The sequence below is a fragment of the Cynocephalus volans genome, chromosome 2, assembly GCF_027409185.1.
Source record: "Cynocephalus volans isolate mCynVol1 chromosome 2, mCynVol1.pri, whole genome shotgun sequence".
Taxonomy (NCBI): domain Eukaryota; kingdom Metazoa; phylum Chordata; class Mammalia; order Dermoptera; family Cynocephalidae; genus Cynocephalus; species Cynocephalus volans.
Window position 1 is genome coordinate 133,421,408 of NC_084461.1, and position 26,534 is coordinate 133,447,941.

A 26,534-nucleotide genomic window follows, 5' to 3' on the forward strand; every position below is an offset into this window, starting at 1 on the left:
AGTCACAATCTATCACCTTGTTTTCTTCTTTAGGATGAGTATAATAATAAGGAAACTTTGGGTTTATCAAGAGGAAAGGTGCATGAAGATACTCTGGAAGTGTAAGTCCCAAATGGAATTTAATATTGGTCTTCCGAGATCTCTCTCACATGCCTTTGCTTATAAATGGCAGGGGGAGGATATTTCTGCAGGATCTGTAGTGTACATTCTAGGGGCATCAGCAGACCATACTATCCTCATTTCCCACATCCTAAAATTTTTGGCAAAAGATGACAGTTGATAAAGAAAAATGAACTGGGCAAGGATGGGGGCCAGGTGATTCTGTGGTTAAAATTTTCCCAGGACTCAGGAATAAGACATACATCCTGCATCCCTCTGAGTCCTTCTTTGCAACTCTTCCCCTACCTGACAATATGAGTCTCCATCAGATATTTCTTCCCCACCCAGAATGGCTGTTCATTTCAATACTCAGTTTCTCTTCTCAAAATGAATAAACATGTGTAGGTCTCAGGCCATGGTGGCACAACAGATATTTTTATTTGTGTTAGATGATCTCTCCTGTCTTATGACCCTATCCTACTCAATATTGATCCAGCAGGGTATCCTGAGGATGAACTTAGGATCATGGAACCATTTACTAATAACTTGGAAGTATTTTCTTCCTCACTAGATTTCAAGGTAAATGAAATCGGTTGGAGTTTGTGCTTTATTTCTCTCTGGATCTCCATCACTAGAGGGTTGTCTACCATATAGACATCTTCAATAAACTGTTGTCTTAATGACCAAAAACAAAAAAAGGTGGTTTTGAGTCTCAGGTTTTCCATCTCTTTTCTGTGTGATTTTGGGCAAGTGACTTAATTGTTAGACTGTCTCAATTATTTTGACTAAAATATGGATAAGCACCACCACCTCCTGGAATTACTGAGAAGCATAGGCTATATAATTTGGTGTGGCAGGGTCTTTCAGGTGCCAAGCTATGCAGTTTCACCAATACTGATTTCTCTATCCTTTCTGGCTGTCTTCTCACTGCTTATATTAGTCTGTTTTTGTATAACAGAATACCTGGAACTGGGTAATATGTAAAGAGAAAAGGTTTATTTGGCTCATGACTCTGGGACAGCTGCACCTGCTGTGGGCCTTAGGCTGCTTCTATTCATGGTGAAATGTGGCAGCAGATGGTAGGTGCAAGCAGAACACATGAGAGGAATCGAGAGAGAGAGGGGAGGTGCCAGGGTCTTTTAAGCAACCAGCTCTCATGGGAACTAAGAGAGTGAGAACTCACTCACTATGCCTTCCCACCCCCAGGGAGAGTATTAATTCATTAATGAGGGATCTGCCCCCCATGACTCAAACAGTTTCCAGCACTGCCACACTGGGGATCAGATTTTGACATGCGATCTGGGGGGACAATATATCCAAAGTCTATCACTGCTCCTCTGCAAACTATCACACTCATTATCCAACTCCCCCTCCCCCATCTATAAGAATAGTACCAGGTCTGAGGGAAATAAATCTACAGTAGTCAGGAAATAGGATTTTTACTCATAGAGGCTGGAAAGAGAGAGCGTCTAAGGTTAGACTGTAATTGGCATTTGCACAGGACTCAGCAATTCTGTTGTGAAATCAAGTTGCATTTGTGGAGTCAGGGATCCGGAGGAAATAACCCTTCAGGGGTTATTGAAGGTATTCCAACCTTGTAATTAAGTGGTTAAATTTATGGCTTACTTATCAAGTCATATATTTCAGACAGCTTATTTGTTGTCTCAGATCCATCGGTTCCTTTTCTCAGAATTGACTGAGTTATCTGGAAAAAGAATAAATGCTAGCTTGGTTTTACTTTTCTATTCTCTGAAATGCAGTAGATTCTGGAATGGGATTAGTTCCATGCTCCTCCGTGATTGGTCAGCACCACACTGAGGGTGTGGAGAGATAGAAGTCTGGCGAGTAAGCAAGTCCTGTCCAGCTGCCTTATATCTGGTGCTTTGCACGGGCTAAGCAGAGGTGGATTTCAGGGGAAGGCACTGGATCATGGCAAAGTAGAGTTCCTGTCTCTAACTGCAGTGAGCACATCGACAAGACACAGGATTTTCAGGTAATTCAGCAAGCTCACTCAGACTTGATTTCTGACCCAAAAGATGTCTTTTCTTTTAGGAACTGATGGGTTACAAAACATGTAGGAGGATGGGATGGAAAATGTGGATGCTCAGTTTGGAAGTGAGGGAGCTTTGGCAGCAGGAAGGCAGGACTGGCTCACTGATGGTCTTAGTTAATCACTCAAGTTAAGGAAGATGTAAAGCAAATGTTTTTGGATATTATTTACATGGTAAAATGTTTCCAATTGTTTTGTCTTCCTTTAGTGCCTCTCCCTAGAATAGTTTAAAATACATGTATTAGAATAAGTGCTATGGACATAATTAGGGCAGAACCTGGAGGAAGGTGATTGAATAACAAGCCATGTGGCTATCAGGGGAGGAGCAATCAAGGAAGCAGGAACAGTAAGTGCCGTGCAAAGGTCCTGAGGTAAGAGCATGGCCCAGGAATGGCAGGGTGGCTGGAATGCAGAAGGCAAGGGGTCCAGAAGTAGGAAATGAGTTCAAACATATGTTGCGAGTGGTAGGTGCATTGTGTATCTGAAAGATTTTCACTCAGTGGAATGAAAATCCTTTTGAGTGCTTTAAGGAGAGGAGTGACATGACATGATGAAACATGATACTTGAAAAGGAAAACTCTGGCTATGTTTGATAATCCAAGTTGTTGGAAAGAGCAAGGGCTGGGGAAAAAATTAAGGGTCAATTGACAAAATCCAGGCAGGAAATGATGGGTCTTGGAGCAGATTGAGTGGTTGATGTGTGACTAGTGGTCAAATTGAGAACATTTTTTGGAGATATAACCAATAAAGTTTACTTACAAATTTAATACAGGATTAGATAGAAATAGGGGTATAAAGGATGTCCATAAGGGTTGTTCTGTGTTTCCTTATTAATGGTGAGGGTCCATGTACTGTGATGGGAGGTCTAGAAAGAGAGAGGTTTGGGGAGAAGAGAAGGTAAGGATGTCAATTCTGAGCTAGTTAAAATCCTTTTCAACAATAATCTTCCTTTCTCCGACATCCAGAATATGACACTCATGACTGACTATTTATACATTTCTACTTGATTACATATGTATGCATGTATATATGCATGTATGTATACATGTATGTATGTATGTCACCTCTTCCAGGGTGACGGAGATGCAAAAGATTACTCAAAGCCCATTTCTCCAGAGCAGTGAGAGGCCCAAAGCAGTTATACCCAGCAGGAATTCTTTCCAGAGCAGAAATATCCAGGGAGTAACTGCGAATCGGGTTTCTCTCTCAGTTTTTATTTGCCAGGAAAGAAAGTTACAGAAAAGGAACACAGGTGGTTACAAAAAGAACAATGAGATAATCGTTGTACTTTCCCATCATGAGGTGTAGCAGCACCAAGGACATCTGCCCTAACAGCAAGCATTTTTGCTGTGTTACAATTTTTTTTTATCTATAACAAAGACTTTAGTCCTGTTTTTCCCAAGCTTAGCATTTCTATGTGCAATTCTAAAAAGTTAGGCTATTCCCTAAACTAGAGGGCTGTGGCCTTGCTAAGCTATAAGTTAGGCCCTGTAAAACACGTTTGCTTTATTAATGCTGGTATGCTCCACATATGTATGTGTGTATATATATGCATATAAAATTTACACCTTCATGTAGATAATGCTTTTACTTAGAACGATTTTCCAGCTATGATTATAACTAAGGTTGATCTGTCACTTTTTCTTCCCTTATTTTCATTTATTCAACTTTTCCATCAGGGTAATATCATATTTAAGATAAATTAAGCATTGAAAATAGGTTTTTTTCTCTTTTTAAAATGTATATTACATAACACATATGTACTGTAATCTTTGATACTTTGTAGATCTTAAAACATTTGGGTCTGACCTCTTATTTTGATATAGGGAAGTTTTAAAATTCTTTCTATGATTGTCATTGATTTACTATAGTTTTCTGTGTGAGCTTTCACTAATTTCAACACTTTTTGTTTTATAGAAATGTATCTGTTTCATTTGGTTTCGTACTTACAGGTATAAATTTGTGTGGCTTTTGAAATTTCTATTACATTTGAATTTTATGTGCCATTGTTTTCCTATTCAAACTCTAATATATTTCTTACCTATCTTCATTTTCTCTTCTTTTGCTGAATTTTTTATATTTTAAAGTCCCTAATTTTGCTAATTATTCCCATCTTTTTAAGAATCTCTCTTTAGAGGAATTTCTGTCCTTTATTATTTTCTTTATTCTTGCTATCTTGGGTTTACTCATGTTAATTTTGTATGAGTCTTAGCTAAATTGCTTAGTCCATTTGTTTTCATCTTTTGCTCTTTGAGTCACCAGGCACAGTGGCAGGAGTGGATTCCACCACTCATTGTATGAACTACTATCCTCCTTCGTCCTGGCAAAGACTGTCTCTTCTTCCTCTGTTCCGTTGTTCCTTTTAAATTTATATCCTATTCTCTTTTATCTCCAGTGCCCACACTCAACTGCTCCAATGCTTTTAATATGTTTTCTTGTATTTATATGTATGTTTGCAACACATATCTTCTAAGCTCATGTACATAGCGGTGGCAGGGTTTAGGTCCTTGAGAACTATTGGAATAAGAGTCTCAGCTCCCTGCTAACTGTTGGTTGGAGGCCGCTCTCATTCCTTGCCATGCAGGCCTCTGCAAAATGCCAGTTTTCTTCATCAATGCTAGCACGGGAGAGAGTCTGCTAGCAAGGTGAAACCACAATCTCTTTCAGCCAAATCAAGGAAGGAACATGAAGTCACCTTTGCCACATTCTATTAGTTAGGAGCAAAAAGTAGGTTCTGACAACACTGAGGGGAAGGGAATTATACAATAGAGTAAATATGCAAGTCAGGGATTGTTGGAGGACATCTTAAAAGAATACCTAAAACAATGAGCTATTTGTATTTTTTTCTTTCCATTCTTTTCCCTCCCTACTTGCACATTGTACCCCGTGGCGACATCCACTCTATTTCACTTATCATTTCCTCTGGTGATGGAAACTGGCAATCTGTGGTAACAGAGGCAATATAATGATTAATATTCTCGTGTGATGAGTGAGACTATCCATGTAATATATGAATACTTTCATAAAAATGTGCATGTGCTCCTGATTCTTATGTTTTCTTGACATTTCTTCAAGTAATACCATATCTTTGTTTTAACTTTATACTTTTCTTTTTTTTTTAACCTCAAGTTACCTGTTTTTTGTTTCTTGCTCTTTTTTAAGTGGGTATGTTTCAAGTATAATAATTTTGGATTTACTTTATTTTTATCTTGTTGATTGTTTACATATACTATAATAGGTGAGCTGAATCCACTTATATTTATTGAAATTAATTTTATATTAAGGATTATTCCTGCCATCTTATTTCGTACTTTCTAATTGTGTGTGTAGTTTATTACCTCTTTCATCCTTTCTTTCCCCTTGATAGTTAGACTAACACCTTCCAGTTTTTTGAATGTTATATCTCTAACTTATCGAGAATACCTCATAAGCACACAAAAAATTCTGACAACTTGAAACTCCTGAACACTGATTTTCAACTGGTCTGGTTTATAATCCATTTGTGCAAATTATTGGGCTTCAGGGTCAGAAATAATTTTTACCCCCAGACATAATGGTTACAAGTATTTTTACAAGAGTAGATTAAAGACAAATAATTTCTAACAGATAAAAAAAAAAGTGTTAATTTGTAACTGGTAGAATTATTCAGTTTAACTTTTTGGTTTCCTATAATCTATTCCATTTAATCCACTGAATATCTTATTATGGAACATTCTCAACTTTGTCATTCTTTCCACATATGTAAGCTTAAGTTCACAAACCTTTGCAATATCAAGATGCTTCCTCATTTATTTGCAGTATCAAGATGCTGTTTAAAATATGAAAGACTAAGAACACTATAAATTTGTGGGGTTTATGAATAGATTCTTAAATGGTGAAGGATTAATCTTTCATTTCAAATCTGTTATTCTTGTTTAATGCAATTCTTACCACAGTCACTATTATGGGTTGAATTGTGTCCCCCCCAAAGTTTCATGTGCTGGAGGCTTAGTCCCCACTGTGACAGTGTTAAGAGGGTGGGAAATCCTTTTATGGTAATTGAAAGGTAGGGCCTTGAAGAGGTAATTAGATTGTGAGGACTATGCCTTAGTAAATGGATTAATCGATGGTTAAATGATGGTTGCAGGCATGGTTCTGAGGGCTTTAAAAGGAGAGTGCATGAGGAGCTATCTCTCTCTCTGCTCTGCCATTCTTACCATGTGGGACCCTACATTACTGTAGAGTCACTTCACCAGATGTGTTCCCTGTACTGTGGACTTCTCAGCCTCTGAAACTGTAAGCAATAAATATTGCTTTTCTTTCTGAAGTACCCAGTTTCAGGTATTTTGTTATAAGCAACAAAGACAGACTAATACAGTCATCAACAAGTCTGCCTCACTTATCAGGAATTAGAATACTCTCAGTTCAAAAACTCGTCTCTGAGGGTCATCAGAAAGATGTCACTAACAAAAAAGGACCAAAACAACAAATAAACAACTAAAATTCTACTGGAGTGTCTGAGGGAGAGCACTGGAGTGCAGCAAGGGACTGGTGAGATCTCTGGAGCACAAAAGCCCAGGTTGGCAGCATAGAGTAGGGAGAGAGGCACACTGCCTCAGCTGCCACATCTCCCCCACCGAGATCAGCTTAGGGCAAGAAGAGACCTCCCCCTGTAAGCAAAAAGCAAGCAGAAGGCCCCCACCAGCACCTATTTCCACTGCAGACACTTGCAATCCCTACTAGAGGAGAATCCCACAGTCTTCACAAGCCCTGAGCTCAGCGAGGGGAAGTTGCCTAACATTCACACAGCTGCATTACTTCAAAGTACAAGTATATATTATGCATTCCCCACTCCCCCATGACTCAAGCTGATGTAGCATGGTACCATCTTGAAACCAGAGCCATTGTGGGAATGCACCCTGCTCTGGGGGCCAGTAACCATTGTGCCTCTCCAGCCTTGAAGCTTTGCAGTTATCCCAACACACTCCTACAGGTGGGTGCAATGCTGTGACCCTGGCTGCTCAGAGTCTGGGCCCAGGAATGGCTGTGACTCTGGTCCTGCACAGCTGGGTAGCCAACCTAAGCTTGCAGAACTTCAGCACACCTCGCCCCTAGCTGAACCACCCTCAAGCGGCCAAGATGCCTGTTCCTGCATCCCTGGAAAGAGAACAGCCAGGTGGATCCACCCTTGGCAGATCTGCCCTTGAGCTGCCCAAGCTGCTATGCACGCATGTCCCTGACCCAGAGAAACAGCCCAGCAGAACCACACTGAATGGACCTTCCTCTGAGCCACTAAAGTACAGTGTGCCTGCACCCCCAGTCCAGAGAAACAGCCCAGTGGATCCACCCTAAGTGGACCAGCCATCTGTTCCCTTGCCCCTGACCAGAGAACAGCCAGGTGACCCTGCTCCAGGTAGACTCACCCCCGAGCCTGTCAAGCCAATGCACACCCAAAGCCCCAGCCAGTGGACCTGCCATGAGCCACTGACACACCATGCATTTGTGCCCCCAGCCTGAGAAACAGAATGGCAGGTTCACCCCTGACATGACAGTCCTGAAGTTGGCTGATCCACTATGTGCATGTGCATAGCCTTGACCTGAGAACTGGTTTGCCCAGTAAGCCCACCCACAACAAAGACATGCCAACTCCACCACAAACTCCCACAGCCTAGGCCACTGAAGCACTTGCAGACATAGCTAATGTGGTTTGCACTGAAAAAACTGCACAGAGATTATACTACTGTGTCCATTCAGAACCAAACCCAACACAACTTACCCAACTGAATCCCTAGAACCCATCTACAGGAATAATTCTTTCCTTATGAAAGCTACCTTGTAAAATTGGAAGAAGTGACTTCCTCCAGATGTGAAGATATCAATGTAGGGACCCAAGAAATATGAAAAATCAAGTAAACATGACACCTTCAAAGGAACACAATAATTCTCAAGGAACAGACCCCATGGGAAAAAAGTTACAAATGCTGGAAATGAAATTCAAATGAATGATCATTTTAAAAACTCACCAAGATATAAGAGAATACAGATAGACAATTCAATGAAAAAAAGAAAACAATTTATCATCTGATGAGAAATTCCACAAAGAGATAGATGTCATAAAAAAAGAACCAAACAAATCTTGGAGCTGAAGAATTCAATGAATGGAATAAAGAATACAATCAAAGCTTTAACAACAGAGTAGATCAAGCTGAAGGAAATAATTCATGAATGTGAAGACGGGTCTTTTAAAATAACCCAGGGAGAGATGAGAGTGATAGCAAGAGTGAGAGAGGAGAAGGAGGAGAAAAAATTTAAAAAGAATGAAGAAATACTACAGGTTTTATGGGACACCATTAAGTGAAGAAATATTCTCATTATAGTAGTTCTAGAGGGAAGAGATGGAAAAATGCATAGAAAACATATTTAATGAAATAATACCTGAAAATTTACCAAGTCTTGGGAAAAGATATGGATATCCAGATCCAGGAAACTTAACGATTCCCAAATAAATTCAACAGAAAAAGGATTTAAGGCACATTATAGTCCAACTGTGAAAAGTCAGAGACAAAGAGAATTCCAAAGACAGTAAGGGAAAAGCATCAAGTCAAATATAAAGGAATTCATATTAGACTATCAGCAGATTTATCAGCAGAAAACTTGTAGTCCAGGAGAGAATGGGATGATATATTCAAAGTGTTGAAAAAAAATAAACTGCCAGCAAGAATACTATACCAAGTAAAGCTATCCTTCAAAAATTAATGAGAGATAGTCTTTCCCAGACAAGCAAAAATTGAGGAAATTTGTTACAACTAGACTGGCCTTATGAGAAATGCTTAAAGGATTCCTACATCTGGAAGCAAAAGAACAATAACTACCATGATGATTACATGTGAAAGTATAAAACTCACCAGTAGAGCAAATACAAAAATTAGAAAGACAAAGGAATCAAATTTTATCACTGCAGAAAACTACCAAACCATAGAAATAAAAAAATAAGAGAAGAAGAAAGGAACAAAGGATATACATGACTATCAGAAAACAATCAACAAAATGATAGGAATAAGTTCTCATCTATTAATAATTACTTTGAAAGTAAATAGACTAAATTCCCCAAATTAAAAGACATAAATTGGCTACATGATTTTTAAAAACACAAAAAATGAGATCCAACTATATGTGGCCTACTAGAAACTCACTTCACTTATAAAACACACATAGACTGAAAGTGAAGTGATGGAAAATATTCTGTGCAAACAAAAACCAAAAGTGAGCAAGAGTAGCTATACTTAGTTAATATAATATAGACAGTAAGTCAGAAACTGTAAAAAGAGACAAAGATGGCAATTATATAGTAATAAATAAATCAATTTAGCAAGAGGATATAATAATTGTAAATACCTATGCACCCAACATTGGAGCACAAAAATATATAAAGCAAATATTATTAGATCTAAAGAGAGAGATAAACTCCATGATAGAGTTTGGATATGTTGTCCCCCAGAGCTCATGCCAAAATCTGATCCCCAACTTAGCAGTGTTGGAAGCTGTTTGGATCATGGGGGCTGGAATCCTCATGAATAGATTAATGCCCCGGGGAAGGTAGTGAGTGAGTTCTCACTGTATTAATTCCTGTGAGAGCTGGTTGTTTAAAGGACCCTGGTACCTCCCCCCTCCCGCTCTCTCTCTTGCTTCCCCTCTCTCCATATGATCTGCTTGGACCTGCTGGCTGCCTGACACTTTCTACCATGAGTAGAAGCAGCCTGAGTTCCATGCCAGATGCAGCTGTCCCAGAATTGTGAGCCAAATAAACCTCTCTCTCTCTTTATTTTTTTATAAATTACCCAGTCCCAGGTATTCTGTTATAAGCAACACAAACGGACTAATACACTCCAATGCAATAATAGTTGGGGTCTTCAAACCCCACTCTCAGCATTAGACAGATTATCTAGATTAAAAAATCAGCAAAGAAGCATTGAATTTAAACTGCACTATAGACCAAATGAACCTAACATATGTTTATAGAACATTTCATTTGGCAGCTGCAGAATACACATTATTTTCATCAGCACATAAAGCATTCTCCAGGTTTATTCTCATCAGTTTTAAAAAATCAAAATTATATAATGTATTTTTTATGACCACAATGGAATAAAAATAGAAATCAATAATGAGAGAAACTTTGGAAACTATACAAATACATGGAAATTAGATAACATGCTCATGAACATGCTCCTGAACTACCAAGGGTCAATAAAAAAATTAAGAAAAAAAATTTTTAATTTCTCGGAACAAATGAAGATAGAAACACAACATACAAAAACCTACGGGATGCAGCAAAAGCAGTATTAAGAGGGAATTTTATAGCAATAAATACCTACAGCAAAAAAGTAGAAAGTTTTCAAATAACATGGTGATGTATCTCAAGGAACTAGAACAAAGCAAACCTAAAATAAGTTTTTTTAAAGAACAAATACAATCAGAGCAGAAATAAACAAAATTGATACTAAGAAACATACAAAAGATTAATGAAACAAAAAGTTTTTTTAAAAAAAGGTAAATAAATCAACAAACTATTAGGTAGACTAACCAAGAAAAAAAGTAAAAAGAGACAGTCAAATAAATAAAATCAGAAATGAAGGAGACATTACAACTGATACCAAAGAAATACAAAGGAACCTTAGAGACTATTATGCCAACAAATTAGAAAACCTAGAGGAAATGGATAAATTCCTGGACACATATGACTACCAAGACTGAACCAAGAAGAAACAGAAAAGCTTAACAGACCAACAATGAGTCATGAGATTGTTTCAGTAATAAAAGTCTCCCAACAAATAAAACCCCAGGACCAGATGGTTTTAAGCTAAATTCTACCAAATTTTTAAAGGAGAGTTAATACCAATTCTTTTCAAAGTATTTAAAAAAATTGAGTGGAGGGAATTTTTCCAAACTCATTTTATAAGGCCAACATCACACTGATACCAAAACCAGACAAGATCACAACAAAAACAGAAAACGACAGGCCAATACCCATGATGAACATAGATCCAAAAATCCTCAACAAAATCCTAGCAAACCAAATCAAATAGTGCAGCTATCAGATTATACACCATGATCAAGTGGGACTTATCCCAGGAATGCAAGGGTCATTCAACATATGTAAATCAGTAAACACGACACATCACATTACAGAGTAAAGGGGAAAAACATATGATCACCTCAATAAATGCAGAAAAAGCATTTGATAAAATTCAATATCCTTTCATGATTTAAGAAAGCCTCTCAACATATTAGGTATAGAAGGAACATACCTCAACACAACAAAGGCCATAAATGACAAACCCACAGCTAAACATTATATTGGAACAACACAAGGATGTCCACTCTCACCACTATTATTAAACATAGTCTGGACTTCCTAGCCAGAAATATTAGGCAGAAGAAAGAAATAAAGAGTATCCAAAATTGGAAAGGAGGAAGTCAAATTGACCCTGTTTGCAGACAACATGATTTTATATAGAGGGAAACCTAAAGATTCCACCAAAAACTCTTACTACTGATCAATGACTCTAATAAAGTTTCGGCATACAAAATCAGTATATGAGAATCAGTAGCATCTCTATATACCAACAACAAAATAGCTGAAAAAGAAATTAAGGAAGCAATTCATTTACAAAACCTACTAAAGAAGAAACACCTAAGAATAAATTTAACCAAAGAGGTGAAAGATCTCTACAAGGAAAAAAACAAATCACTGATGAAGAAAAGGAAGAGGATGTAAAAGAAATGGAAAGAAATCCCATGTTTATGAATTTGAAGAACCAATATTGTTAAAATGACCATAATACAAAAAATAACCTACAGATTAGTGCAATCACTATCAAAGTATCAATGACACTCTTCACAGAAACAGAAAAAACAATTTTAAAATTTGTATGGAACCACGGAAGACCCCAAATAGCCAAAGCAACACTAAGCAAAAACAACAAAGCTGGAGACATTGCACTCTCTGACTTCAAAATATACTACAAAACTATAGTAAACATAACAGTATGATACTGGCACAAAAACAGACTCATAGACCAGAATAGAGAACCCAGAAATACATCCATCTATCTAGAACCAACCAATTTTTGACAAAGGCCCAGCAAAATACATTGGGGAAAGGACAGTCTCTTCAATAAATGGTGCTGGGAAAACTGGATATCCATATGTAGAAGAATTAAATTAGACACCTATCTCTCACCATATACCAAAACCAACTCAAAATTAATTAAAACCTGAAATGTAAGACCTAAAACTATGAAACTACTAGAAGAAAACATACGGGAAATGCCTCAAGACATTGGTCTGGGCAAAGATTTTATGAATAAGACCTCAAGAGCACAGGTAACAAAAGAAAAAATAAACAAGTGGGATTATATTAAACTAAAAAGTTTTTGCACAGCAAAGGAAACAATCCACAGAGCAATGAGAAAACTTGCGGACTGGGAGAAAATATTTGCAATCTATGCATCCAAGAGGGGATTAATATCCAGAATATACATGGAACTCAAACAACTCAACAACAACAACAAAAATAATCCAATTAAAAATCGGGTAAATGATCTTAATAGACATTTCCCAGAAGACATACATATGGCCAACAAGAATATTAAAAAATGCTCAACATCACTAATCATCAGGGAAATTCAAATCCAAACCACAATGAGATATACCCTCACCCCAGTTAAAATGGCTATTTTCAAAAAGAGAGGACATAAGAAATGCTGGTGAGGATGTGAAGAAAAGAGAACTTTTGTACCCTGTTGGTGAGAATGTAAATTAATACAGCCATTATGGAAAACAGTATGGAGGTTTTTCCTAAAACTACAAAACATGTTGAAGGGATACCTGCACTTCCACGTTTATTGTGAATCTATTCACAATAATCAAGATATAGAATCAACCCAAGTGTCCATCAATATATGATTGGATAAAGAAATGTGATATGTATACACAATGGAATACTATTCAGTCATAAAAAAAAATAATGAAATTCTGTCATTCACAGCAACCTGGATAAGCCTGGAGGACATTATGTTAAGCAAAATAAGCTAGGCACAGGATGATAAATAGCATATGTTCTTACTCATAGGTAGAAGCTAAAAAAGTTGATTCCATGGAAGTGGACAGTAGAATAGTGGTTACAAGAGACTTGGATGGAGAGGGGAAGGGGGCTAGGGAGAGGGTGGTCAATGGATATAAAATTACCACTAGATAGAAGACATAGGTTCTAGTATTCTATATAGCTCTGTAGGGTTACTCTAGTTAACAATTTATGGTATAGTTTCAAACAGCTAGAAGAGAGGATTCTGAATGCCCTAACACAAAGAAATGACAAATGTTTGAGGTGATGTCTATGCTAATTACTTTGATTTGATCACTACACATTGTATACACATATCCAAATATTACACTGTAACCCTTAAATATGTACACTTATTGTGTTTCAATTGAAAAAAAATTTTTAAAACGCAAAACTTATTTCACTTTTATGGATCTTGATCTCCTTCTGTCCCTGCCTCTGGCGTCTAAGCATGTGCTAGAGATTAGCTGGAAGAATATCCCTTAAGAGATTGTTGTACAGAAGTTTGTAAGTATTGGCAGAGTTTTGATCTCTCTCCCACACAAGATGTTTCAAAAGGGCTTTATTCTCATTTTCTAACAAGCCCCAAGGAGGAACCCCAATTCTCACTGTGCCAAGAGAATGAATTCTAGGTCTATGCAATAAACTCCACTGGGGAACTGAACTCAAGCCTTGTGATTACCTCCTTAGCACCACATTTATAAGATTTATAAGAGAGGTGAAATGCATTCCAACACTGGAATGACTTTGCTTCCTTCTCAACCCAAATAGGTGAGACTTTTAGGACATCAAGAGACTAGGAGTTTTAGATTTGCTTAATTTCTTAAAAAAGCATTATCAAAATAATGCCTACACCTTTCTTGTACCACTTCTCTCCACTGTATTGGGAGGTCTGAGCAATATATAGAATGGCACAGGTCCCAGAATTGGCTTAATTAAAGGTGTTTACAGATGTGATGAAAGAGTGAGTTGTTACCTCCTGCTGCTTAGCTTCTGTCAGGGGGACTAACAGACCAGGCAAGCAATATAACAAGAAAGCTGTTCTGTTCTTAGGTTTATTTTGCTATCATCAAGTCAGCACTTGTGATTCAGTCAAAATAACTAAACACAATTTTCTCTCACCATTCAAAATTTTAATGGGTAGGATTTTTGTTATGGAAAAAATCTAAAAGAAGTACCACTTTATTGAACACAATGTGTTACAAACTAGGAAGAAATTTTTTTTTTTATTCAATTCTTACCCTCTTAGCCTGTTCTATTAAGTTTCTACACCCTTGGATGTTATTTTTGGACACGATAGCTCTCTGTTTGTATATGTCTTATTTAAATAATCTCATGTTAAAGCTTACACAATTAAAGTCACAATTAAAGCTTACACAATTTGAGCCAGGCTGACAGAGATGCAGTGGGGAAGGTGAGTGTGTTTTGATATTTTACTATCCCATCTCTATTTTCTTCACTCGCCTTCCCAAACATGTTATTCCACTTTATGTTTGTTCACAGTTGTGAAGTCAGAATTCTATGTGGGTGACTTCTTTGGCCGGTTTCCAGAATCTGTATCTTTGAGGATCTTTTTTATAATGACAGGCTAGTTGAGACTTTTTATAGTGCCCTATTCTCAAAACTGGTTGATGACTTACCATCCCATATCAATGGATCACACTTCCTGTCCTTTCCTGGTGCTGGTGCCTCCTTTTCGTGGGAAGTCTGCTTGGGCATAGTTCATTGAGGTGGTTCAGTCCCAACCACATGTCATGGTTTCACTTTGGCATATGCAAATCATTATGCAACTATATCCCATGAAACTCTGGAAATATAGGCTCCTTAAATTTTTTTTATTACATACTGAACAATACAAAAAGAGTTTAAGTTTTAATTTCAGTATCAGAAAGTGGTGCAGGGCTTTCATCTCCCTTCTGGTAGACAGCCCTCATGCCATACAAGTAGTTATCACGGAACCTTCTGGACTTGTTCAAAGTGGAGCACACCATTATCACCTCATCTATAGAGAAGACTGGAAAAGCACATAGTATTCCCTGCTAAACTGCACACTTTCTTGAGACACTCATAAATCTATCTTCACAATTAATTTTTAGCCACCTTTCATATACTTAAACTGAAGAAAGGCAACAAGCTAAATTCACAAGGGCAAGTTGACCAGATTTCAGCAATTTTTGTGTTAGTGAGTCCAGCAGCCTCTTTAGAATGTAATTGTCACCTATTATATCCAGCGCACAAACAATAGGAAAAGTTCCATTTAACGGCCTATGGCATAATCATATGTATGTATGGGTTAAAGAAGAAAACCTACGCAGAATTGCAGCTATTGCTAAAGAAAAATCTGACTTCCGGTCAAGATGGTGGAATAAACGGTCCCCAGCATCACTCTCTCCCACAAATCAATGAATTTACAACTGTAAAAATGTAACATCAGCCAAGCTGGGGTCGCTGGAGCTCAGGTGAAGAGGAGAGACCTACGGAATTCATGAAGGCAGAAGAAACCATGAAGAGAGAAAGAAAAAACTGTTCTCAGTGTTTTGGTCTGTGGCTGCTTTAATGCTGGAGCACATGGAACAGGCGCCGGCAGAAGCCGCAGCTCTACATTTTAGATGAAGTCACTTGGAGGCGGAAGGGGAGAAAAGGGCCATGGTGGCCCCGAGGACAGCAAGACCACTAATAGGGCTCCCGTGGACCCACGCAGGAGTGAGGAGCCAGAACAGCTGAAAAAGGGGAGCCATTCAGAGCCTGGTGAGTAATCACAGGGGATCGCTGCAGGGCCCATCCCATGGCACGTGTTCGGAGCATGGGTGGTGGGGGAGACAGGCCCACCAGGAGAACACTGGGACACAGCAAGGACAGCCAATCCACTCCCCAATCAGCGCAGGACCACTCAGAGGAGACTGGTCAGGAATGCAGAATTGCATGGGGTGAAGTTTGATGAAAAGACTCAGGCCCAGATCAGAGATTCTACACAACCCAGGTGCACTTGGTCTCTGGAGAGCCGGAAGTGCCTATAAGGTCAACCATTAAACTCTGAGCTGCACAAAAAGTCTTCCCTAGAGAAACAGCAGCAAAGCAACAATTTAGCTCAACCACACAGCTCAAGTACTGGTTCCCACAGGAAGTTCCCCTGTTTTAGAAGCAAGCAAAGGACAAAAACTTAGTTCTGGCCCAGGCACACCATGAATGCCTTGGGGTCCACCAGGAGACATGAGGCATGGAGCCAGGGGCAGGACCCCCACCCACAACCACAAATACCGCCAGCACCTCAGGGCCCCACCCAGAACTCGAGGATTGGAGTCAAGGACCAGACCCCACTCCAAGATACCGGCATACCACCAATGCCTAGGGGCTGGCCCAGGGACCCAGGGCTAGCAGCCAGGGACTGGACCCCCTTCCCACAAACAGGCATGCTGTGACAGTGCCTCGGGGCCCCACCTGGGGGCCCAAGGCATGGAGAAGGGGATTGGAACCCCTCCCACAACCAGGCACCCTGTGCCAGTGCCTTGGGGCCTGTGCTGGGACCCGGGGCATGCAGAATGGGACTGGACCCCCTCCCACAACCAGGCACACCATGCCAGTGCCTTGGGGCCTGCCCAGGGGCCTGAGGCATGGAGAAGGGGACTTGACCCACCTCCCACAACCAGGCTCACCATGCCAACACTTCAGGGCCTGACAGGGTACCCAGGGCATGGAGAAGGGGACTGGAACTCCCTCCCACAACCAGGCACACCATGCCAGTGCCTTGCAGCCTGCCCTGGGATGCGGGGCCTGGAGAAGGGGACCGGACCTGCTCCCACAACCAGGCATACCATGCCAGCACCTCGGGGCCTGCCCAGGGACCCGGGGTGTGGAGAAGGGGACTGGATCCCCCTCCCACAACCAGGTACACTGCGCCAGCACCTTGGGGCCTGTGCTGGGACCTGGGGCATGGAGAAGGGGACCAGACCCCCTTCCCACAACCAGGCACCCCACACCAGCACCCAGGGGCCCACCAGGGGACCTGGAGTATGGAGCTGGGGACCGGACACCCCTCCCACAACCAGGCACCCTATGCCAGCACCTAGGGGCCTGCCCTGGGACCCGGGGTGTGGAGAAGGGGACCAGACCTCCTCCCACAACCAGGCACCCTGTGCCAGTGCCCCTAGGCCCACAAGGGGACCCAGGGTATGGAGCTGGGGACCAGACCACCCTCCCACAACCAGGCACCCTGTGCCAACACCCTGTGGCCCACTGGAGCCTGGGACCAAATCCCCCTCCCACAACCAGGCACTCTGGGACAGTGAATCAGGGCCCTGCCCAGGAGACTGAGGCATGGAGAAGGGGACCGAGTCCCCCTCCCACAACCAGGCACACTGTGCCAGTGCCTTGGGGCCTGTCCGGGACGGACCTGGGGCATGGAGACAGGGACAAGACCCCCATCCCACAACCAGGCACCCTATGCCAGCGCCCCAGGGCCCACCCAGGGACCCAGGGTATGGAGCCGAGGTCCGGATCTCCCTCCCACAATCAGGCACTCCATGCCAGTGCCTCGGGGCCTTCCTTGAGACCTGGGGCGTGGAGAAGGGGACTGGACCCCCCACCCACAACCAGACACACCACACCAGTGCCTCAGGGCCCACTCTGGGACCCAGGGCATGGAGAAAGGGACTGGAACCCCCTCCCACAACCAGGCTCACCTTGCCAGCACCTTGGGGTCTGCCCAGGGACATGGGGTAAGGAGCTTGGACCAGACCCACCCTCCCACAGCCAGGCATGCCAGGTCAGCACATCAGGGCCCACCCAGGGGCCCAAGGCATGGAGAGGGGACCGAACCTCCCTCCCACAACCAGGCACAGTGTGCCAGTACCTTGGGGCCTGGCCACAGACCCAGGACATGGAGAAGAGGACCGGACCCCCTTCCCACAACCAGGCACCCTGTGCCAATGCTTTGGGGCCTGCTCAAGGACCCGGGGAAAGGAGAAGGGTACTGGACCCCCCTCCCACAACCAAGTACGCCACGCCAGGGCCTTTGCGCCCATGCTGGGACCTAGGGCATGGAGAAGGGGACCAAACCCACCTCCCACAACCAGGTACACTGTGCCAGCACCTCAGGGCCAGCCCAGGGACCCAGGGTATGGAGCTGGGGACTGGACCCCCTTCCCATAACCAGACACCTTGTGCCAGCTCCTTGGGGCCTGCCCTGGGACCCGGGGCCTAGAGAAGGGGACTGGAACCCCCTCCCACAACCAGGCTCACCATGCCAGCACCTTGGGGCCCACCCAGGGACCCAGGGTATGGAGAAGGGGACCGAACCTCCCTCCCACAACCAGGCACCCCATGCCAGCACCTCAGGGCCAGCCCAGGGACCTAGGGCATGGAGAAGGGGACCAAACCCACCTCCCACAACCAGGTACACTGTGCCAGCACCTCAGGGCCAGCACAGGGACCCGGGGTATGGAGCTGGGGACTGAACCTCCCTCCCACAACCAGGCACCCCATGCCAGGGCCTCAGGGCCCACCCAGGGGCCCAAGGCATGGAGAAGGGGACCGAACCTCCCTCCCACAACCAGGCATACTGCCAGCACGACAGAGCAGGCCAAAAACATCTCTTCCATGTGGGTGGCCCACCACAGCCACCACGATAACCATGGCTGCCCTGAGGACAGCTAGATGCCACAACCACCATGCAGATGGTCCACCAGCCACTGGAGTGAGTTGACACAAGTACAGTCACCAGCAGAGATAAAGAAACGAGGAGGATATCTGTCTCCACAGAATCCATATCATAGTGATGGAAGAGACATCTGCTGTATGAGAGTATTGGGGGACCTGGTCATGCCTCTCAGCATTGGACAGACCATTTGGGCAGCAAATCAACAAAGTAACCATTATTCTTTCAGAGGGTGAGAAGAAATCTAGGGTGATTAGAGGGGGGAAGGGGAGAGGAAGGAGGGATGAGGAGGGATTGGACAAGGGGCATAAAGAATAATTGCAATTTGTAATGATATATATGCTAGTAATATTGATTTGATCAACATATCTCAATGTTGAAACCCAAAAATATGTAGAATAAAAAAAAAACGTATTATCTTAATAATAAAAAGAAAAATCTGAGGCACAATAAAAATGTAAAGCATTTATTTGAGTAAGAAGCAATTCATTAATTGGGGAGCACCAGACAGAAAGAAGTTCAATGTTCCAATCACAAATTGTCAGGGCAAGTATTAATGGGGTAAATGTGGAAGCAAAATAATTATTTAATTGGTGATTAGTGACAAGATTGCCTTTTTATGAAAATTACCTTTTGTTGGGAAGTCTCTATTATGATCATGTTAGTTGGCTACTTGTGATCGGCTGAGGTTAAGTTTTGATTCTATTTAATAAGCAGTTACCAGAATTGACCCAAGTTAGTTTCCATTTATGTTTGCACTTTAAGGAAGGTGAAGGCTATTTTTAAGGCCTAGTTGGTTTTGCTTGCTCAAGAATTTTTCAGGCCCAGTCTCCATTTTAATTTTGCTTTAAGACTTTTATATATTTCCACACTTTGTTTCAGGTACATAGCATGAAGGTGCTTCAAAAGTTTGCAGAAAAATAGCATTGAAAGATAATATGAGTCTTTCCATGAACTTTTAAAAGTACCCCCATATGTCATTTAGGAAGGAAAAAATACACATATCCTTGCAGCACCTTACTTAATAAAAAAATGTCACATATTTTGGTTCAGGCAGGATTCATTGATAAGGGTTCTAATGAAGAAACGTTATTGAAAGGGTAATTTCAGAACGTTAGACCAGGTTAAGTGGATAAATAAGGGCTTGTGAGGCATCCAGGAGCTAGGAAGTGTGAGAAGCCTTTACCAGCCCTAGGGCAGAAGGAGGAGAGAGAAAGAATATATTTTTTCCCAAGCCCGGTGAAAACTAGAACCGTTGACAGTAAGCCATACAGCAGGGAATGTAATCAGCGAAGGATGCAGCTACAGTCAGAAATGCAGACCAAGCAGGGAGATAACGGGGAGGCAATGCACTCACCTCTCTTTCATTCCATGCCCAGATGCTTGCTGGTGCCTCCCAATGGCTCGATTACACTGGAAGGTAGAAGGTGGCCCTCCGTTGATGGAGACCATGGCTATCTACCTGGGGCACAGGGCAAACCACTAAAACTTTATTCACGCTCTTAATCTGCTCTGCTACCCTGTAAAAAATTATCTTCAAATATCACTTATATGTGGAATCTATCAAACTCATAGAAGCAGAGTGTAGGACTGTGGTTTCCAGGGTCTGAGGGGAGAGGGCAATGGGGTAATTCTGGTCAAAGTATACAAAGTTTCAAATGAACAAGTTCTTGGGATCTGATGTACAGCATGGTTGGGATAATTAGCAATACTGTATTGCATACTTGAAATTTGCTGAGAGGAGAGATCTTAAATCTTTTCCCTTCCGTGTCCCACAGACAGAGACACACACAAATGGTAACTGTGTAGAGGTGAGAGATAGGTTAATTAGCTGGACTGTGATGATCATTTCACAATATATTTGTAAATGAAAACATAAAGTTGTGCACCTTAAATATATAAAATTTTTACATGTCAATGATATCTCAATAAAGCTATTGAAAGAAATAAAATAATCTTCATGTGGTGAAGGTAGAAAGTAGCAACTTCTTATGTGGGTTTTTCTGAAGCTCTCCCCTAGCAAATGCTGCTCTTTATAAAAGATCCTGTACGGTTAGATTACTTTTATAAAATAAAAAGTTTAAAAGAAAACAGAGGCATTAAATAAGGGCTTGAAAATGTGGAAATATTACATTGAGTAAATGAGTCTAAACTTGTACTTGAATGGATGAAAAGCCTTGTATTATTGAAAGTTAATAATGCTCCTGGAAGAAAATGACTCATGGATGTGAGTTCCAAAGTCAAGAAAAAGGTACATGAAAAGCAAATTAATGTATCTTAAGAAATACATCAATCAAAAACAATAGGTGGCCTATACTAACATCTTGATTCAAACCAATAGTGTAAACAAAAATACAAACAACCACCAAAATCCTATATGGCTGTTGGGGAAATTAGACACTGATTAGGTATTGATGACAATTATAGATTATTAGTTAGTTTAGGTGTGATAATGGTATTGCAACGATCATTAAAATTCCTTATAATTTGAAGACACATACTGAATGGTTTATGCACGGAGTGATAGGATGTCTTGGATTTGCTTTAGAGTAATCCAGTGGTGTTAGATGAAATAGAATTGGCTATGTTTTGATAGCTGTTGGAAGCTCACTAATAGATATGAGGTTATATATTAGTATTACTAACTTTGTTCAAGTTTAAAAATTTCAATATTAAAGAGTTTAAATAAGAGAAAGCAGGCCAGCCCCATGGCTCACTCGGGAGAGTGCGGTGCTGGTAGCACCGAGGCCCCAGGTTCAGATCCTATATAGGGATGGCCAGTGCGCTCACTGGCTGAGCGTGGTGCAGATGACACAGAGCCAAGGGTTGCAATCCTCTTACCGGTCCAAAAAAAAAAAAAAAAAAAAGAAAAAAGAGAAAGAGAGATATGATGAAAACTATTCTGTGTCAGGACATAACTGAGGGAAACAGCACTGAAGCTACAGTACTTTTGTAAGAGCAAAGCACAAAGATGCTCTTCTGGCATGGTAATCTCTTTCAACTTTCCTCTTCCTTCTTTCTCTTAGATCCTTAATTTGCTTACAGTCATGGGTCAACTTTTCTCTGCTACACCTCATGATGGACAGCACCAAGATTCATCCTTTGGCCTGAATGCATATGTTAAGAACCTGAAGATAGAAAACAAAATCATCTCTCAGGAAACCATAAATTTGATCAATTTACACTTGACAAAAGGAAACATTCAGGGGGTAAACTCTGCAATTGATGATGCATTAAAAGGAATTGATAATGTCCAACTCAACATTGCTGTGACAGGGGAGTCTGGATCAGGAAAGTCCAGTTTCATCAACGCCCTGAGAGAGGTTGGACCCGAAGAAGAAGACGCGGCCCCCACTGGGGTGGTGGAGACGACCATGGAGAGAACTCCATACAAACACCAAAAGTTTCCCAATGTGACAATATGGGACCTGCCTGGGTATGGAACCTGTAATTTTCAGCCAAAAGATTATCTAGGGAAAGTAAAATTTGGAGAATATGACTTCTTTATTATTGTTTCTGCTACACGCTTCAAGCAAAATGACATAGAATTGGCCCAAATGATCAAAATTATGAAGAAGAATTTCTACTTCTTGAGAACAAAGGTAGACTTTGATTTAAAAAATGAACAGGAAAGTAAACCAACTACCTTTGATAGAGAAAAAGTTCTGCAACAGATCCGAAACCACTGTCTGCATAATTTTATGAAGAATGAGATTAATAAACCACAAATCTTCTTAATCTCCAGCAAAGATTTATCTGACTATGATTTTCCAATCCTCATGGACACCCTATTAAAGGATCTTCCGATTCAAAAGCGCCACATTTTTATGCTTTCCCTGCCTAGTATTACTGAGGGAGCCATTGAAAGAAAGAGGGATTCTCTGAAGCAGATGGTCTGGCTAAAAGCCTTGAAAGCTGGAGCATTGGCCACCTTTCCTTTTGTGGGCATCATCAATGACAGTGACATAAAGAAGCTGAAGGAGAGCTTAGAGCGATATCAAGTCTTCTTTGGAGTGGACGATGCATCCCTGCAGAGTTTGGGTAAAGATTTGCAAGTGCCTGTGAAACAACTCAAGGCAATCATTAAATCTCCTCATTTGTTGGAAAATAAGGAGGAAGAATCAATAGGTGAAACACTTTTGAAATATTTCGAGAAGTTCTGTTCAGCTAATGGAGGTCTCCTTGCTACAGGTCTTTACTTTAGAAAAATGTACTACTTGCAACTTTATTTCCTTGATACGGTGACCGATGATGCTAAAGTTCTTCTTAAAGAGGTATGCTCAAGAAATGGGTTGACTTCCCATAACATAGATTAGAATCCTCTGGATGTCAAAATCCAAATTCAGGAGGGAAAAATAGCACTGCGGAGTCCCTAAATGATATACTGAGTTTATTAAAGCCAGCACAGCCTTCAACTCATACTTTTGGATTGCATATTCTTGTTAGCTGGGCCAAGGAAGGGCATGTAATATCCTTGAATAGACCCCATGGGCAGGGAGCTAAATACCATTCATCCACTTCCAATAAACCACCACATCAGATGACTTTACTTTTGTCATAAATTTATTTAATATAGCTGTTGCCTTGGAATCTGCTTCTAGACCTGACATAAGTTGTTTGAAACCCAGTTGTGCCACACCACCATGGGCCTAGTTAAAACTTCCCTTCCCTGTGTGGTTGTTTGTGATACAGCCTGCTTGTTCTTCACCTCACTGACCCAAACTCAACACACCCCATAGCTAGTGACCATGATAAAACCTGCGGTCAACACAAGAGTCATATGAGTAAGTTTCCCCCTTCTCACATATTTTCTTTGAACTAGCCAATCTGTAACTCCCATAGGAAAGCCTAAGGACTTATGCCCACGGACCTTAATAAAGGAAAAGTCCACACATCACCCTCACTTCCCTGTCTCTCTCTCTGTCTCATGTGCTCATGCACACTCACTCCTCACCAGCTGGTTAAACTCTCTGACCCCTCTGTACTCCCTGTCACTCTCCCATATGCATCTGTAACCTCTCTAGGACCTGTGAGTAATAAATTTCTTCTGCTTCATGCATTTTTCTTTTACTTCTGCATTGTGCCTCACCTGACACATGCCTGAACCTAATTTCCCCCCATCAGAACGGTCCTAAAGAGAGGCTAACTTGGCTTATGGTCACTCTCTAGAGAGAGACTTCAAGATCAAAGTTGTCCAGAGCCATCCTGCTATAGGCAATGGCATGGGAGCCTGAGGAGTGATACCCCTTGTTCAGCTAGGCTGCAGGGGGTCCCGTGTATGTGGCACGGCTCTGTGGAATTTCCTATTTGTTCACCTTTGGTTGCTTGACAAGGCTTCCCAGAGTTAAACAGTCTAATTTTGGCTTGGTATGTCTTTGGGAAATTCCGAGGGCCTTGGAGTTTCTCAAAGGACATGTTAAAATACATCAAAAGTAACTGGTTTATTTAAAGGGCATTGTCAGTACTGAAGGTGTTTTTGATACATGTTCTCAGTATGGTTTGGCTTGATTAAATTTTGTTGTTGATCTTTCCTGTTAGTGGTGTGTGCATTGACCCATAATTTTAGAATAACTGGCTCTATAGTTGTGATCATACTCTTGTGCATGTGGAATGAAGTTATTGTATTAAATTTTTATAAATCCACGTCTTGTAGAGAGATGGTGGGTCTGAGTGCAGTGGTGCTTACGACTAATTGATCACAACCAATTACAGATTTCTTTGTTCCTTCTCCACTCCAACTGGTTCACTTGACTCACCAAGAACATGTCATTGCATAGTAATAATAAGAATGACACAGTGTATTTTAACAAACTTAAGAAGGGTCATTTAACTTTTCACTTTGTCCCCTGTACTGTTCCCGGAGTCTATTGGCAGGGATATAAAAGGTTTGATTATAGAGATAAATAAGTAAAATAGTACAATATAAACAAGTTTTGATATTAATAGGTTTGTTTTAGATTAGTTTATAATTTAGAATCATTTAACAGTAATAGAGATTTATTGTTATATTTTATTATATAGAATCATGATATAAGTAATATGGTTTTAGTTGGTTAAGAATTAGCATAGTTGATATAAACATAAACATTATTAAATTGTTAAACTTAAGTATAAGTAAGATTAATAGAATGTAAGTTTATGTATAAGTTAAGAAGGTTAAAAATTATGGTTCCAACTAAAAGTCTGTTGCTCTTTAAAGCCAAGCATGCTGTTATTGTATAGTTTCCTGGCCACAAGCCATGGGCTTTGGCATGAACTATTGATGCATGAGTGGGTGTTTTTGTCAAAGCATGAGTGCTTTGGAACATTTTGACCTTTCTTTTTCAATAGAAATGAAATAAGAAATGTTTTGATTAAAAGATAAATCATTATGTAAAAAATTAGGTAAAAAGGTATAAATAAAGCAAGATTCATGTGGTCATTGTCCACACTTGCACTAGACATTTGTGGTCCGTCTCTTTCGCCGACGCCACACCACCTATTCAAGTCCAACGAATCCTGCGGAGCTGGACTCCAGCACAAAGTAGAAAGAAAGCATAGCAATAAAAATCACAGCAACTTCGATAAATGATTAACAAATCCTTAAGAATCCTATTTAGTGAAAATTCCTCTTGAGAAAATAACTAGAGAAAATCTATAATTCTTTGCTGGGAACAGTGGAGAACCATAGATCGCTTTGATTTGTGACCACTACTGGTATTTTGATTGTTGTGATGGCAATAAATCTCTTTAATCCATGTCTGACAACAATAGGAGTTTAATAAGTGCCTGGTGAAATAAGATATTTGCTGTTGGTATTTGACATTCGCAATATACTCATGGCAGCATCAAATTTATTGTTAATATTAGTTTTATTTACTGATAACCTCCTTGCTCATTTCCTGGCCTATCACTTTATTTTCCTAAAAATAAAATACTATAAATAGTAGCTGTGCTAGAAAGATTGAAAGAGATTCAAGAGGAGGGGGAAAATGATTCACCGTTGAGTGGCAGTATCTTAGTCAGTCCAGGTTGCTATAAAAGAACACTGTAGAGTAGATGAATTAAACAACAGAAATTTATTTTTCACACTTCTGGAGGCTGGAAGTCTGAGATCCTGGTGCTTGCATGGTCGCATCCTTGGGGAAGGCCCTCTTCTTTCTTATGCCCTCACATGCACACAAAGAGAGATTCCTTGTCTCCTCTTTTTATAAGAGCATTGATCCCATCATTGGGGCCCCACCTTCATGACCTATTCCAATCTTAATTACCTTCTAAAAGCCCCACCTCCTAATATGATCCCATTGAGGGTTAAGTTATTCACATATGAATTTGGGGGAAACAAACAAACATATAGTTTGTGATGTCATCAGGAAGGGATCCCTTTACCCTCCTTTTTAGTAGATGTGAAATGTTGGGCTTCTGGAGAGTTAGGACAAAGAAGACTCTTTGGCTCACAGAACTATATATTTTTGCTGCTGTCATGATATCAGGACAGTTACCACAGGTCCTAGCAATGAGTTGTCCATCAAAATTAAAATCCCTCACGATCATGTCTTGATTGGAAAGGAGTAAAAAACTTCCCTTCTCTTCACATAGTTTCACCTTGCCTTCCTGGTTAAATTTACTGATTATGAACACCACAGTCA

The 26,534-nt window shown here is 40.8% G+C and overlaps 2 protein-coding genes across 2 annotated transcripts in view; one reads left to right on the forward strand and one right to left on the reverse strand.

Annotated features, from left to right (window-relative positions):
• The window catches only part of IRGM (immunity related GTPase M), a 33,704-nt gene extending 13,346 nt beyond the window's left edge, over window positions 1–20,358 (reverse strand). The window contains exon 1 of the mRNA XM_063087670.1: window positions 20,264–20,358. Coding sequence (XP_062943740.1) covers window positions 20,264–20,358 — 95 coding nt within the window. The remainder of the gene's footprint in view (window positions 1–20,263) is intronic.
• A 1,595-nt stretch (window positions 20,359–21,953) lies between these two features.
• Window positions 21,954–23,222, forward strand: LOC134370621 (interferon-inducible GTPase 1-like). Its single transcript, XM_063087671.1, has one exon. It carries the CDS (start codon window positions 21,954–21,956, stop codon window positions 23,220–23,222), a length of 1,269 nt encoding a protein of 422 aa, XP_062943741.1.
• Window positions 23,223–26,534: the final 3,312 nt, after the last annotated feature.

Coding starts and splice junctions, on each gene's coding strand:
- LOC134370621 (XM_063087671.1), top strand. CDS start 21,954: ATGGGTCAACTTTTCTCTGCTACACCTCATGATGGACAGCACCAAGAT.